At 43.7% G+C, this 16002-nt stretch overlaps 1 protein-coding gene across 3 annotated transcripts in view; it reads right to left on the bottom strand.

Annotated features, from left to right (window-relative positions):
- Positions 1–16002, bottom strand: part of map3k22 (mitogen-activated protein kinase kinase kinase 22) — a 51852-nt gene that overhangs the window by 4315 nt on the left and 31535 nt on the right. For 2 of the 3 annotated variants that reach the window (XM_061239386.1, XM_061239388.1), the window contains 10 exons: positions 14874–14994; positions 12927–13060; positions 12115–12188; positions 9933–9994; positions 7745–7816; positions 6880–7044; positions 6014–6162; positions 5599–5730; positions 4225–4354; positions 1984–2161 (listed from right to left, as the gene is read on the bottom strand). In XM_061239386.1, the coding sequence (XP_061095370.1) occupies positions 1984–2161; positions 4225–4354; positions 5599–5730; positions 6014–6162; positions 6880–7044; positions 7745–7816; positions 9933–9994; positions 12115–12188; positions 12927–13060; positions 14874–14994 (1217 nt within the window). The remainder of the gene's footprint in view (positions 1–1983; positions 2162–4224; positions 4355–5598; positions 5731–6013; positions 6163–6879; positions 7045–7744; positions 7817–9932; positions 9995–12114; positions 12189–12926; positions 13061–14873; positions 14995–16002) is intronic. The other variant, XM_061239387.1, reaches the window with a different exon arrangement.

Genomic DNA, 16002 nt, shown 5'->3' with positions numbered 1-16002 from the left:
TACTCCAGATATCAAGGGAGTTATGTCCTGTTTCCAGTGCCACCAAACTATGTTTTTGAGAAAAATGACTTTTTGTGAGGTTGGGAGACTACAGACACTGGGCTAACAAAACTGCAGAGCTATTACCTGTCATCTTATGTATGCACCTTTTAAAACTATATTTTTACTCTGAACATTTACTCTTGACATTAAAGGTACAATAGGTAATTTTGGACTTGACTAACGGTCAAGAGAGGAATTGCGGTAACAAACACACTCAAACCACAACACCCCTTCTCTGTGACCTCGCTGACGTTGACATTGGCTGTGGCAATTAGAACCAATTTTCAACCAATGAGCTTGAATTATTGTACAGCTAGACAATGTTTTGGTACAGACCGCCGGCCCGTCAACTGCATGCATTGAAACCACTATAAAAGCAGGCAGAGGGCGAGTCAACATGTCAGTGAGCCCTTTTCAATGATAAGAAGGGACTTGCAATGGTCTTATAACAAGGTTTTAACACAGAAATATTACCTATTGAACCTTTAAGACATACAGACCATGAAAATAAAAACATTAACAGGTAGGTACGAACGCAGCTGATGTGGTTGTTTGTGACTGGTGAACGGTGACAAGCTGGCTAGCCCCCCAACAATGCACAACTCCGATGCTTTTGCTAAAAACAAGATTTTTACTCTGAATTTGGCATGAAGATATGCAGATTATGAAAGGCAATATATTGTTCTACAAACTGAAGATGTATGTACAGGCAAAAAGTAAAAAAATTACATAAACATCGATTTATGTGAAATTGGACGTCGCGACTTACAACTGATTATGAACGGGTCACATATTGTTAAATAATTCTGCATCTGTTTAAGATTTTAAAAGAACTTTTAAATTTAGATTAAATTCACATATTGTTTTACATTAAAAATCTATTTCCTATTATAAAGAAAGAAACTGTGCAAATGCATAATACACACAATATTTTGTCAGCACATTCTTAGGGTTTTGTACTAGTTTAGTCAAATGCATGACTCACTGTGTCTGCACTGAAGAAGATTAGAATATAGTTATTAGAGAAAAGCAGGCTTTGCGTATTACCCAAATTAGTCTACATTTTGCTAGGGATGGGTTGCACTGATAAGAGGTTTTAGTGAGATAGGGCGCTTATGCCCCACATTGATAAAACTTTTCCAGAAAAAGTTAATATGGAATATAACAGATTTAAAACATTTAATGTGGCCCTATAATTGACTGTTCTGGTTCCGCATCATTTGCACCAAGGGTTTGTCTACCTGACAATTAGTATCATTAGTATGTTATTTGTCCCCAAGTGTTCTGAAATGTGTTGTCTGTTATATCCTTATCACATGATGAATGCAACATTTGTTCTGCAGATATAAGATTTATTCAAGCTAAAACACGTTTGTTTTTTGGAAACTACCATAATTCATTTCTTTCAGGCCTGCAACAATAAATACAAAAGAACATGCACTCCTGTCCAGGAAAATGAGACTGTAGGAAAAATAAAATAATGAGCCAATGTGTAAAACTGAACGGAATATTAACCACAGTAATGTAAGTGGCTGTATACACCCAAGACAGAAGGTAAGAGATTCTAATTTTAACTGAATTTTCTGGTGTTCTTTAAGCCCGGTACATAATGTCGAATGAATGTATGTGTCTAATAATTATTTTTCACATAGATATTGTGGGTTGATGAAGGAAAGATGAAAATATGATTTTTGAGTAACTTGCCCTTTAATATGAACACCTAATTATAAAAATGTTCAAAGCAATTAGCTACAGAATCAAGCCCAGCACTCATGGTATTTTCAACCCATCACTTAACTAGGAGTCAGGTGTGAAGACAGTTGGTCCAATCTGTAGCACTAATTACCCAGGTGAGAAGAAAACCAGGGCTGGATTTGCACTTGAGGGCCAGAGTTGATGATCCCTAAAATAGAGGATAGGTGTGGAAGTAAATTCCCTCACCAGACATCAGCTTTCCGTCCATATCCCTCTCCACTGATCACTTCTGGGCTCATCCAGTAGGGGGTGCCAGTGACCGATTTGATCCCTGTCCCAGACATGCAGATGGTCTGGATGCGCTTGCTGGCACCAAAATCTCCAAGCTTCACATTCCCAGAGGAATCCCTTAGGATATTAGCACCTGAATGTCAAGGAATAATAGGAGTTAAAAAGCTGAAATCAAAATGAACTTTTTCCTCAATTTAATCAATGCTTCATAACTATAAGAACAGTATATATTCCATAAAATTGTATGTGTATTTTCACACCAAAGATTTTTTTCCAACCACTTCCTGGAAGACGATTCAAATCTTCATTTTACGTCATCGTGTACTAGTGGGTGTGTATATCAATCAAATGTCTGTCAATATCCGTTCCCATCCAATCAATGTCCTTTCCTGCAGCGGCACATATTCTTCTCCCTCTTCATTTGACATCAGTGAAATTGACTCCCTGGCCTTCAAACCCCCCCTCCTGGCAGTTTCACTCACATACGTCATATTGCAGTTGCCAGTGCTGCTCAAACTTCCGTTTCGTGTTGTCGTTAAGCTAACTAGCGTCTGGGAGAATTTCTCAGACGAAATTCACACTTTTTAGCGACAAAACACGCTTTCAAGATACACCGCACACATCAATGTTTCACTGCTTAAAATGTTTTTCCAGAAACGTAAAATGTCAGCGGTCAATCCAGGGGCTGCTCAGGCTCCTTGGTTCAGAACCAAGTCATAGACTGAGGCTTAAATATGTCCCCACCCCTCCGCCCACATGTTTTCCACTGGAGCCACACTGAAGTGGCTGCCTGCCTCTCAGCCTTGCGGTTATTTGAACAGTGACTAATTTGCCCCAGACTCTAACCCTGCCTCCACAGCCAGGGAATGGAGGTCTCGTTGCCATGTTTCTCTACATCCCTCCCGACGCTTCTGCTGTTTGCTCATGTCGTGCCATTTGTTATCTCCGCCTGCCTCTCCGCCCGCTTTTCAGGTGGGCTTTGTTCACACAGGAAGTGGATACCCGGATTAGCGGAGCCGCGTTTACTGCATTTCGCAGCTCTGCTCTCTTGAGGGCTCATTCCTCTAAACTTATTCCCCGGCTGGTTTTTGGCAGGGACTGCTGTGACACTAACATCAGCCAAACCAAGTCCCTGTAATCCAGTGCCCTGAAGACTTTTACTACAAGATTTATGTACATTTTCTCACGGCAGTAAAAGCGAGGCAAATTATATACTTCTCCTAAAAACGTTAAATACAAAATGCACCTATAAAAATCATAATCAATCAATAAATCGCAATCTATTTACGATCAATTGTAGCTGAGGGTGCACAATGTAGCATTTTCTACAGATAACCATTAACATTAACTTCTAGGCATTTCACAGATGTTCTTATCCAGAGCAACTTAGCAAAGTGCAGAAACTGCACACAGATGATACCAAGTTATTAGTGACATAAACGATAGCACCAGTCAGTCAAGATACAGTGGTTGTGGGTACAAGAGGGAGACTGAGGATGATACTGGTAGAAATAGAAAACATGTCTGAGGATAGACTGTTACGTATGAGATATAGAATACAGATGTAGCATACATAGGAAACACATTAAAATGTTTACTCAATCTAAACTCACTGAGCACTTTATTATTCATGCCATTATCAAATCAGCCGATCGTGTGGCAGCAGTGCAATGCATAAAATCAGGCTGATACAGGTCTTTGACCATGGAATGATTGTTGGTGCCAGATAGGGTGGTTTCAGTATCTCCGAAACTGCGGATCTCCTGAGATTTTCATGCACAACAGAGTTTGCAGAGTGAAAAACAAAAAACATCCAGGTGAGCAGCAATTCTGCGGGCAGAAACGCCTTGTTAATGAGAGAGGTCAACGGAGAATGGCTAGACTGGTCAGGTGACAGCAACGCAAATAACCACATATTACAACAGTGGTATGCAGAAGAGCATCTCCGAACACACAACGCATCAAACCTGTAAGTGAATAGGCTACAGTCGCAGTAGACTTAATAAGTCTAAAAAATAAGTCTAATAAATACCTAATAAAGTGCTCACTGAGTGTATATCCTCCTTTTTAAATTAACATTATAATTACAACATCAAGTTATAGACTGCAATTGACTGTAACACCTGCCAAGAAGTGCATGGGAAGGAGTGATTTTTGGTTGTAATTATTCAGGCCCGTGGGGGAACGACACAGTACCTTTGATGTCTCTGTGCACGATCATGTTGCTGTGGAGATAGAACACTCCCTGTAAAATCTGCCTTGTGTATCTCCGCGTCACCTTCTCTGTGAGGGCTCCATAAGCTTTCAGCTGGTCTTTTATAGAGCCCTAACCCAGGGGAAGAAAAATGGACGGATGTCAAACAAACACAGGATTACACTCGGACTGCATCGTTAAAACTGCAACTAGTAATCTCCCACCTGCAGTACACGATGAAAAAGAGATGCGTATCTTATTGAAATTTACAGTAGCCTGTTACTTGCTGTTGAGACATCCGTTAATCATTTATGCTAATTGCTGCCTTTCTTTATTTGGTCTCATTGCAGAGTGTTGAAAATCTCCCTTGTGCACTATGCAACATTACTCAGACATTTATTCCTATACTGTTCACTGTTATTTCCTCCTGTTTCCAGTCCTTACTTCCTGCTGTGGGGGAAAAAAAAACCTCTCAGAGATAGGCAAAGCCAGGAACAGCTTCCACAGAAACTGTAGCCTGCATGTGAACGAAAAGCTCTCCATCCAATACTTTTTTTTTCCAACACCCCCCCACCCCCCCCATCCCCATCCCTTCTTCTGGAAAGACATGCCAGCTCCCTTTTATTTCCCACATCTGAAGCCTCCTCAGCTGGATCCCGGCCTCGGTGCTGGGAATCTTATCAGCGCGTCGCAGTGGTGCGAGGCCCGGTCGGAGGAGGTGAACATTCAGTGGAAAAAAGACTTGGCCGGGGCCCTGCGTTGCCGCTCCGTGTTGCCAGCAACTTCCTTGCAGTATAAACATTCCCCATTTCCAAACAATGTGCTACCGAGACAGTCAACACTTATGGTGAGAGGGTCTCAAAATCGTTTTAATTTGCCCTTTTGTGGTGGAGAGAAAAAGGCTTTGTACGTTTTGAATTCGGGCTTTAGTTCAGATAAGAACTTCACTAATTCCTGTATGACATCACAGCATGACCCCAGGCTTAAGTCACGATGTTTGAAAGCACTGAGCCTCATACTTCTGGCTTTCAAATGCTGAACAGTTCTGGGGGTCTTTTGAAGTTGACCCAATTTCCCCAAGAAGTTTCTGTGGAATGACTCTTGGTTAACCCTGCTGTAAAATTCAGCTATGCTAGCTTCAGAATCTAGCTGGGCAAGCTGGTCATAAGCTGGTCTAGCTGCATATGAGCTGGTCAACCAGCATGGTCAAGCTGGCCATAAAGCTGGTCCAGCTGGGTATGAGCTGGTCAACCAACTAGTGCTGGTAGCTCGTCTGAGCTGCCAAGCTGGGAGCTGGTATGTGCAGGTCGGAACTGGTTAATCAGCTACCAGCTGTTTCAAAACCTAGCTTTTTCAGCAGGGAATAGGACACCCACCCCTGCCATGAACTCCACAAAGATGGAGAGCTTCTTGAGCTCGGGGTCTCGCAGACAGCCGTAGTACTGCACGATGCGCTCGTGTCGCAAGTTCTTCAACAGCTGAATCTCACACTCCAGAGCGTTCACTTCCTGTAGAGCGAAAGCAAGCAGCACTGTCACAGCATGCCACATTTCTCCCATTATATTCTTAGCAGATGCCCTTATACAGAGCGATTGACGTAATATTTATTTCACATTGTACATTAACATGGCTGCATGGTTTTTTTGCTGAAGCAAGTCAGGTTTTGTGCCTCACGTGAGCTTACAGCAGCAGTGAAAAATGGAACTGAAACCTGGTTAATTCTCTGAAAATTGTGTCCACTAAACCCGCCCCCCAACCAAATCAGAGCACACGATAACCGATAATGCTCACCTTGCTGGTCTCCTTGCATTCCGGGTCAAAGGGCACCTGTTTGGCGGCCAGTTCCCGGCCAGTGTCAGCGTCATAGCAGAGGTAGACCTCCCCGAACGCGCCTCGCCCTAAAAGCTTTCCCAGCCTCCAGTTCACTGGCGCCTGAGGGGCTGTGCAACAGACACTTGCTATTGGAACAAGTTTCAGACATCTTGTAACAAGACACACAGATTCTCCTTCCAGGACTGTTTTGATAGACTCTGACAGGGCTTATTGTAAACTAACTTAGCTGAGTCATAGGGTCTGTCTAATCAAACAAACTAAAAATGTTCAATCATTGTGTCTGTCTAATCAAAACAAACTACAAATGTAGTTTGTGGCCTGAACATGCAGCAATTGCTTCTCTCATACAAAAAGCAATATGAAAAAGCAACAACAATGCTGTGCATTATTAGCAAGGGCATTGGCATGCTGTTAGCAATGATGCACAACAGTGCTCTTTCAAGTGAATATACTTTCGCAAGAAGCAAAACTCTCATAAAAACTATTCAGAAAACCACCAACGACCATTTCATGACTAACAATTCCACTATTAGCCTACTTCAGTTCACTCACATGTACCTTTCAGTGCATTAACTATGTGCTATGGAGTCTGTTCAGTGCATTAACTTTGTGTAATGGGGTTATGTGCTGTGGGGTCTGTTGATACATACATCTTTAGGGGGCTCTCTGTGTTTTGTAGTGGTGATGTAGGTCTGTATGAAAATCTGTACGCATTGACTGTAAAGACTATTTATTCATCTAACCTTCATCTAAAATATAATTATCACTTGCTAAAGTGAATAATGCTACAGACCAGTGCAGTGTGTCTATGACGGTGTCCTCACACTTAGGGGAGCTGAGTTTGGCGCTCTTGTTCGGTGTCCAGCCCAGGGAACACAGCTCGCCGTACTGCAGGGTGCTGTCCCCATTGTAGCTACGCGTTCGGCTGGAGGGCACCAGCTGGAACAGGTTCTCCTGTGGCATGAAGCTACGAGGGAATGTCCTGCGACCTGGGACGGAAGATGCACATGACACAAGCGCACAGAAACACGGTCACACACGCAAGTATGCAAAGACAGATAGACAAGTATGCACAGAAAAATACATGCATACACACACAGACAACAACACAGACATGCAGAAGGACACAAGCATGTGTAAATGGATAGACATGCAAGAAAGATACAGATATAAAGTTACATAAATACACACGTACACACATATGTGTACACAAACACACACACACACACACACACACACACAGGCACAGAAAACACGAAAAATGCGTTAGCCGAGGCTGATGGCCAGCAAGGCCACAGTGTTTTCCACTACATTCTGCTTCACTTCCCCTCAGGCAGGAAACAGAACAGAGTGCTTTTATACAAGTCAGTGCACTACACTGGGGACACGCAAATCAATGTTATCCAAGGTTAGGCTCTAAGTAAGGAACCAGGAACAGCTGCCCCTGAAAGTAAGCCAGCTGCCTCTAGCCTGAATTTCCTCTCAGACACTCTGTTTAGCCCATGAAGCTAAACTCTGCAAACAATCCTTCCTTTCCTGTAGATGTGACAAATTGTAGTCTCACAATGTGACTACGATTAGTCACAAGACTCAAAATCAGCCAATGTGATCAATGCACAGATTTAAAATGAGCCAATCTGTAGCGCCTATGCTACGATAGGTCGGTATTGCTCGGGACAGGCTGCTCACCGTCGTTGTAGTCTTTGCTGCGACTTGACATATGAAACTGCCGGGGGAAGGTCCCGCCTTTACTGTGTCGACCTGCAGGGGGAGCAGTGGACCATGGTGTCACGACACAACACACGACATCCCCACATCCACCATTCACACGGGTTCTTACAACCTCAGAAACACGCAGCGTGAGTTAATAGGTGCGCAAGTGCGTATGTGCACATGCAAATGTCTGTATACATTACAGATATGAGCGTTACAATAATGAGCGTTTTTCACATGTAAATGTGACATAGTAGGAAGTGTATTAAATTACATTACATTTCATTGTATCCATGTGACGAATGTTCATATCTGGAGTGACAAGTTGGTTATGAGCTGGTCTAGCTGGGTCTGAGCTGGTAACTACCAGCTGTTTCAAAACCTAACTTGTGCTGCTCAAACCATGTCAAGCTGGGAGCTGGTCTGAACTGGTCAACCAGCTACACCAAGTCCGCAGCTAAACCAGCTTTTTTAAAACCTAGCTTGGGCAGTTTTTTTCAGCGGGGTAGCGCTAAGCGAACGCAGGTGTGTGAGCGGCTGTATGATGCAAGCAGCACCGGCGGCCGCGTACGCAGAGAGGAGGTTCTGAGGCCTGGGCGAATTGAAAGCAGCTGTTACGAGAGGCGACCGGCCTCCTCCTCTACACCGTGTTTGTTGCCGTCTCCCAGGGAGACGGAGTTATTTACTTAATTCCGCGGAGTGGGGACGAGAACAGAGAAAAAAATAGGTTTGGCGGGCACGGAAACCGTGTAACCAAAACCGGGCTTGAATCAGCACTCGGGGCTTAGGTCACTGAAGGGCGATTGCGAAATTAACTGTGTGAACGTGTGGCTGAGGGAGTACGCGTGTAAGCATGTGCATGAGTGCATATGCGCACATGCAAATGTCTGTCTCCATTACTCCGAGTGCATTTTTGTGTATACAAATGTAACGTAAAGTGGACTTGCGTATATAAATAAGTGACCGAGGACAAAGGTGTCTGTGGGTATTCAGTTAGGCTACACTACATTATATTCAAGTAACACACTCTTGTCCAGAGACAATTTGAGATAATTATTTCACCAGTTATTTGTGCAACTGTGATACAGACCAGGCTAACAGTGCTCTCAAACCAGAGACAGCACATGGTACGCTGTCAAAGTGCATTTATACAGTATGTCCAAACAAGTCTGTGCACGTGCATGTGCATGTGTGTGAATGTGCAATGTGCTTTTTCTTTGGAGTGCATCTCCTATAGAGGCAGCAGTCTCTTCTCGACAGACTGCGAGAGCCGTGTCAGCTTCACTGAGCGCTCTCCTTCTGCTCTGTCAGATGAGAAATCTCAACCAGGCCTTGTATGCATGCTGTTAGAGATGCCCTGTTAGAGCCGCTTCTCTTCTGTGCTCAGATAGAAAAGAGCACAATGTAACAGATGGGCAGTTTCTCTTGCGATAAGAGTGATTCTCTTCATTACTTCTGCCTCCTTCACTTCCAGAGCTCTGTAGCACACCTTAACACATTTAAGGCCTACACGCATCAACGTTCTCTTCCTGGTTTTAGCATCTAAAATGCCCATAAAAAAGTTAGCAAAGAGCAGTGTGTTTTTTTTGTCCCTAACCTATTCCCCTCCCTCTTCTGAGGTCAGCTCTCTGTGTTAAAATTTAGCAACATCATCCGATAATTATGCAAAAACAAAAGTCACGTCATGTGGTAAATCGTTTTGCAAATAGCTCGGAAAATTGCAATTAGGCCTTAAAATGTGCACACATCTGCCAAAATTGTTTTACTTGAATCAGCATGCAACACAAATCGAAGGCTCCAGGACAATACGAAAAGCTCAAAAGCAAGAAAGATATGTGTGTGCGCCTTTAACAATGACCTTAACATTCCTCTTTTCATTACAAGTCTCTCATTTTTTGTCGTGGCTGAAAAATCGAACTCACTTTCAGTTCAATTAAGAGTCGATAAATGCGTTTTCCGCGCAGTCGCGCCGAACGCTATGTATCCGTAAACGAATATGAATGCGCCGTGAGTTCTCGTTATCGGCCAAAACGTTCGGTTGTGCATCTTTCTGTCATCAGAATAAAACAAATGACAAAAGGTTCTGCTCTGCCCGGCCGTTAATGAGGGTGTTTTATCGACTGCAGCTCAGCAGAGGAAAAAGAAGAAGCTATCCGCGCCTTACCGTTGTACTCGTAGTTGAGGTTCAGGTAATTGTTGTCCCTGTTGGCCTGGGAAAATGGAGGGCTGTAGTGACATAAGCAAAAGAAGACAAATGACCCTGGTTATTTTTATCTGTGATTCCTGCATTTTGGCAGTGAGCAGAGTTCATGCTGAGCTGTCTGCCCCACTTTCCATCCTGGGCCCACTTTATTTCCCATTGCGGCTCCTCAGATCTGGACTAGCATCATGCTGACTTTGCTAACGTGTGCATACATGCATGTGTATGCATGTCTATTGTATGTGTGTGCATGCACATATGTATGGTTATACACTCTGTGACCACAGGTAGGTATTAGGTAGACCTTAGGTAGATCAGTTTGTTTATGCAAATATTTCATTGGCCAAAAATGTGGCAGCAACTAAATGCATAAAAGTATGCAGACATGGTCAAGGGGTTCAGCTGTTTTTCAGACCAAATGTCAGAATGGGGAAGAAATGTGATCTAAGTGACTTTGACCATGGAATGATTGTTGGTGCCAGACAGGGTGGTTTGAGTATGTCCGAAACTTTTCCTTTTTCACGCACAAAACTAAAAACATCCAGTGAGCAGCAATTCTCAGAAACTGACAGGATATGCAAATGCAAAGTAATGCAAATAACCACGCATTACAACAGTGGCATGCAGAAGAGCATCTCTGAACACACAACGCGTCAAACCTCTGAGTGGATAAGTTACAGCAGCAGAAGACTCAAGTCTAAAAAACAGGTTGAGTAAGCACCTACTAAAGTGCTCAAAGTGCTAAAGTGATCTGTATGTGTGTGTGTGTGTGTGTGTGTGTGTGTGTGTGTGTGCACATATGTGTGGGTATGTGTATGTATGTGCATTGCGGAAGACTGTGTATTATACACTTAAGGGATAACTTTTAAGTAATCACGTGTGCTTTGTCTGTTCCCCAGCTGTCTGATAAAGATGTTTTGCATTAGAGTTGATTCAGTAGGAACAAGAAGCATATGTACAATATAGAATGTGCCAAGTGTATAGTTTTGACGTAGAAAGCAGAGTATATATCAGAGAACTTGTTGCTTTGTCTCAGAGAAAACACTGAACACTGAACACAGAAAATACTGATGTAAAGGTTGTGAATTCTCTCCATGCTGAATGCAGCTCTGTATCTAGGTATTTGCATATGCGTGTGTGTGAGAGTGAAGGTGTGTGCATGTGTGTATGTGAGAGAGTAAATGTGTGTGTGTGAGAATGAATGTGCACACTTTTGTATGTCAGAAAGTGAATGTGTGTGCATGTGTGTATGTGAGGGAGTAAATGTGTGTGTGTACATGAGAGTGAATGTGTGTGCCTGCGTGTATGTGATTGAATGTTGTGTACGTGAGAGTGAATTAGTGTGCATGTGTGGGTGTGTATGTAGGTGTGGGTGTGTGTGTGTATGTAGGTGTGGGTGCGTGTGTGTGTAGGTGTGTGTGAGTGTGTGTGTAGGTGTGGGTGTGTGTGGGTGTGTGTATGTGTGTGTGTGTGTGTGTGTGTAGATGAGTGTGTGTGTGTGTGCGTGTCTACGTCAGTCTGGGACGTTCTCAAAGCTCTGGCTGTAAATGGGCACGTCTGCAGAACGGTGACTCTTTAAGCCCCAGTCAGAAAGGCCGTGCCTCTGAGCGTCAGCACACGGAGGGCCAGAGACGCAGGACAGCAGGCGGGCAGCCGGGGGGGAAGTTTCCATGCAGCCCTTTTCCTGCCATTGTTCTGGGCTCCAGCGCGGAGATAAGGCGCGTGCAGGTACCGCCGTTTCCGGCTCCCTCGCCGGAGCGCCGATAGCGGGGGAATCCAGCCGCTGAGATAAGGCCGCCGTTGCCATGGAGACCTGCTCGGTCTCCAAAAGTATAGTGACCTGACCTAGACCCCTCTCGGTTGGCAGACCAAGCGGTGTCGCACCAATACATTGTGCTCACTAGTACTGATAACTAAAAAAATGTCTGTGCTGTTCCCTTGCAGAACTACTATTGGTGCAATGTCTTTATAGGAACATACAACACTCACATGCACACACATATATGCAGACGTACATACACGCACACATCCATGCACACACACACACACACAAAAAAACACATGCACACACACACGTGCGTACACACGCATACGCACACACACACACACACACACACACACACACAGTACAGTTGTGACTGCTCACCTGTCCAATGATTGGTTCAGTGATTGACAGCTGCTGGACAGAGAGTCCTCCGCACTTCCAAAGGGTTCCATCATCTAGGAAAAGGAGAAATGTCCGTGTTTCATTCTTGTTTCCCACAATCTGGTTTCATTTAACAAGTTGTTGCCATTTAAATATAACCAACAATCTGAAAGCAATCAAAAGCATAGTAAAAACACATCTTTATGTTCGTCAAGACCCTGAAAAACACTGAGGGCTCGCTAATAAGTCTCAGATGACAGAACATGGGCGTAGGTTTTCATTTCAATTTTGGAGGAGACACATTGCTGGACCACCTAGTCTCACGTAGTCAAATGTCAAGTTTAACAAGCACACTAGCGAGCCTAGCACTGAAACCATGCGAAAATATTGAGGGGGAAATGTGTCTCCTCCCAAACCAACGCGTGTGAGACAAAACACGTGCTTGCCCCAAGGGGCCTTTGACCAGCTTAAAAATTTAGCTGGTCAAGCTGGTCATACGCTGGTCTAGCTGGGTATGAGCTGGTCAACCATCATTTCAAAACACAGCTTGAGCTGATCAAGCCATGTCAAGCTGGGAGCTGGTCTGAACTGGTCAACCAGCTAAACCATGTTGGGTTGGGAGTTAGTCTAAACTGGTCAACCAGCTAAACCATGTTGGGTTGGGAGTTAGTCTAAACTGGCCAACCAGCTACCAGCTGTTTCAAAACTGAGCTTGAGCTTTTTTTTTTCAACAACGTTCTCGTCCCCAAAGGGTCGATGGGGAGGGTGAGAACTGGGTGGGGGTAGGAGTGGTGTACGTTGTGGGGACTCACGTTTTGGTCCAGGGTCTCGGGGATGAACTCCCCCTCGCTGTGGATGCTGGTGTAGGAGCCCTGCCGTGCGATCTGCTGCTGCTCCTCAGGGACACTGCCCGGAGGAGGTGAGGTACGGCCGGTGTGCAGGGAGCCTGGAGAGCGGGAGAGAGGGAAGATGGAGGAGTGGTGGAGGCAGAGGAGAGGGGCCCGGAGAGTGATTATTGTTTTATTTATCCTTTATTTAACCAGGGAAGTCACATTGAGATTAACAACTCTTTTTCAAGTGAGCCCTAGCCAAGAAGTACATACACATAGTTTCACAAAATAATACATAAAACACAGTACAACATCAATGCACAAATTCACAGATAAAAGCACAGATATTGTCTTCAAGGGGCGCAATGAAAGGTGAATTTGAGAGAGTTACTTTTTAAAAGCTACTACACTGACACGCTGCCCCAGTGTGCTACCGGACCCCCCCGGCTCTCTCTGATCCTCATTCTTACTCCCCGTGTGAAAAGGGACTAACGGGGAGAAAATATCCTTGCGCAGACGACCTGAGGGGAGCGCGGTTGGACATGAAAGCCTTGCAAACTCCACTTGCCGCGAGTGACGCGGCCCCGCCCAATCGGCACACCCCCGTAATTCCATCAGCCGCCGAAATGGACCTGGTCCCGGAGCATTCTGGGTGTTCTCTCAAAGAGACAGGCACTGAGAGCTCATCTGTGCTCCGTGAAGGCCCTGAGGCGGGGGCTAAAAGGCGCAGATGGAATTTGGGCAGGGGTAAATGAAATTATTTTAGAGTGCTGAGATACTGTACTCTAATATCTATGTTAAATTTGGGCAGTGGTGAATTAAATTATTTTAGAGTGCACAAAAGCTGTACTGTTCTGTATTGTAATATCAATGTTACATTAGAGCAGGAGTAAATATAATTATTTTAGCGTGCACAAATACTATACTATACTGTAATATCAATGTTAGAACCATATTGTTCACTTTTAATTGGATATGTTGTTGTAAATATAAACATAAATACTACCCCTTACTACTAGGCATGTAGGTGAATTAAAAAGTGCCAATGATAGCCAGTTTGATCCCCTGGGGTGGCAGTGCTAATTGTAAGAAACCAAGAGAAAATAAATAGGAGACCATAACTCCTGTAAACAGCTGAACATAAATACCCATAAGAGCCATAAAAACAAATTCCGTTTGATAAAGACTGAGAATGGTAACACAGAGTTGCTGTCCATCCTGCTTATCAACCATATTGCCTTTTTTTAGGCACCAGGACAAAAATTTAGCAATTGGCTTGGTACGTTATTGTTCTAAGGTGTCTCCAACCAGATTATTTGCACAGACAATCTGCTTTGAGTTGTGATGCTTCGGTTTTGACCTTCACTGTCCCTCTCAAAATTCACCAGTGTTGACACCAGATCCTGCCACTCTCCTGCCCCCAGTTGCATAGAAATGAGCAGGTCTCCATCACTCTCAACAAGTCCTGACATATTGCTCAGATATCGACTCTCTTTGAAGGATGTGTGACAGAAGTCGCTAGAAATGTTACATTAAGACAAATCTCTTCTGCGGCTCAAGTACCTGAATCCCAAATTCAAAATGGCTGATCGGCGACATGGCTTAATGTGTCTGCACGTGCGTCCTTGCTCTGTCCTGTACGATCTCTGTCTGTCAATGCACAAGAGCTATTGCCGGGGCCCTTATTTTGCATTCCATGCTTCTTTTACCACAGGCTATAAATGATTAACCACAAAGAATATTGCTCAACACAGCTTGCATCAGATTTCAATCTGATAAACTGCCCTTCAGAAGATCTTAGGTGACTCAGACTACTAGGTTGTGGAGACTTATAATGACCTTTGTTAAGTAAAAGTGCTTCCTAGAATCACACGTTCTGTGGAGAGGATAGGCTAGGAACTCTGGGGAAGGGGTTTCTGCTTTCCTTACCCGTGGAGTGTTTGCGCACCCTCTCAGAGCCTTTTAACAGGGAGCCCTTCAGGTCTCCCAAGGACTTGGAAGACCTCATCTCACTGTGTTTATCAACTCTGCCATTGACCTGTAGGTACTGCTGGTAGGGTGAGGAGGGGAAGATCGAGAGTGAGAGTGAGAGTGAGAGAAAGAGAGGGGGGGAGAAAGACAGAGTCAAGTCACGGGGGAGGAGGTGGAAATGGGTTGGAGAAAGGAGAGGGAGTTAGCAAGAACAGACACAAATAGTTACTTGCCTTTGGGCTACATTCTATCAAAACAATAACAAGACTCAATACGAGACAGCTTGTTTTTATTGTGTTGAAACTTCCAACTAACAATCCAGTCTGGAAACAACACTATTAATAACCACTGTAAATTTTTTAGTGAATGTTATGACACAATTTTTATTCACAGACAAAATCAGAGTAAATCAGACCAGACTGGTGCCTTACCAACTTGAAGCAGTTTTCAACATTTATTTACGTGCTGACAGAAATAAACTACACTCCTGTCAAATGCTTTTGAATACACTTTGACATACTGCTAGCATCTCCTGAGGGTTTCAGTGACAGAATTACTGTCACACCTGAACGGAATGCTAATGGCACAAAATACTTTATGACGCAAATCAAAACTAATCAACTGAAATATTTAATTTCCTGAAGAGTAACATTAAGGGAAAGTGTCTAGAGTGTTCACCTAAACATGCATAGATTAATACATCTAATCGTCGCTGAGCAACACAGTGTTGTTTATGTATTCATATCAGACCTATGGCAAATACTTAATGTAATTCAAATTCTTTTCTATGTATTACTGAGATGTATTGGAACCTACGACATACTCTCACAAAGTGCATACCCTTCAGGTCCTCTTTGTTGACTCAATTGGACCAGGCAACATCAATCGAGCATTGAAAAGTACTGTATTTTAATCAATCAAAACAATTACGTATTTGACCCAGGTCTGATTCCTATTACACATGACCTGCAACCTCATTCAACAAAGGAACAAACTGAAGAACAGACACAGGTAGGCAACCAGGACCTTTTATGTTTCTGGTTTCCATGCCAACTTCTGGCCTTAATTACTTAATTATCCCTAAAGT

This window comes from Conger conger, chromosome 4, assembly GCF_963514075.1.
Source record: "Conger conger chromosome 4, fConCon1.1, whole genome shotgun sequence".
NCBI lineage: Eukaryota > Metazoa > Chordata > Actinopteri > Anguilliformes > Congridae > Conger > Conger conger.
This window is presented reverse-complemented; position numbering and strand designations above follow the sequence as displayed.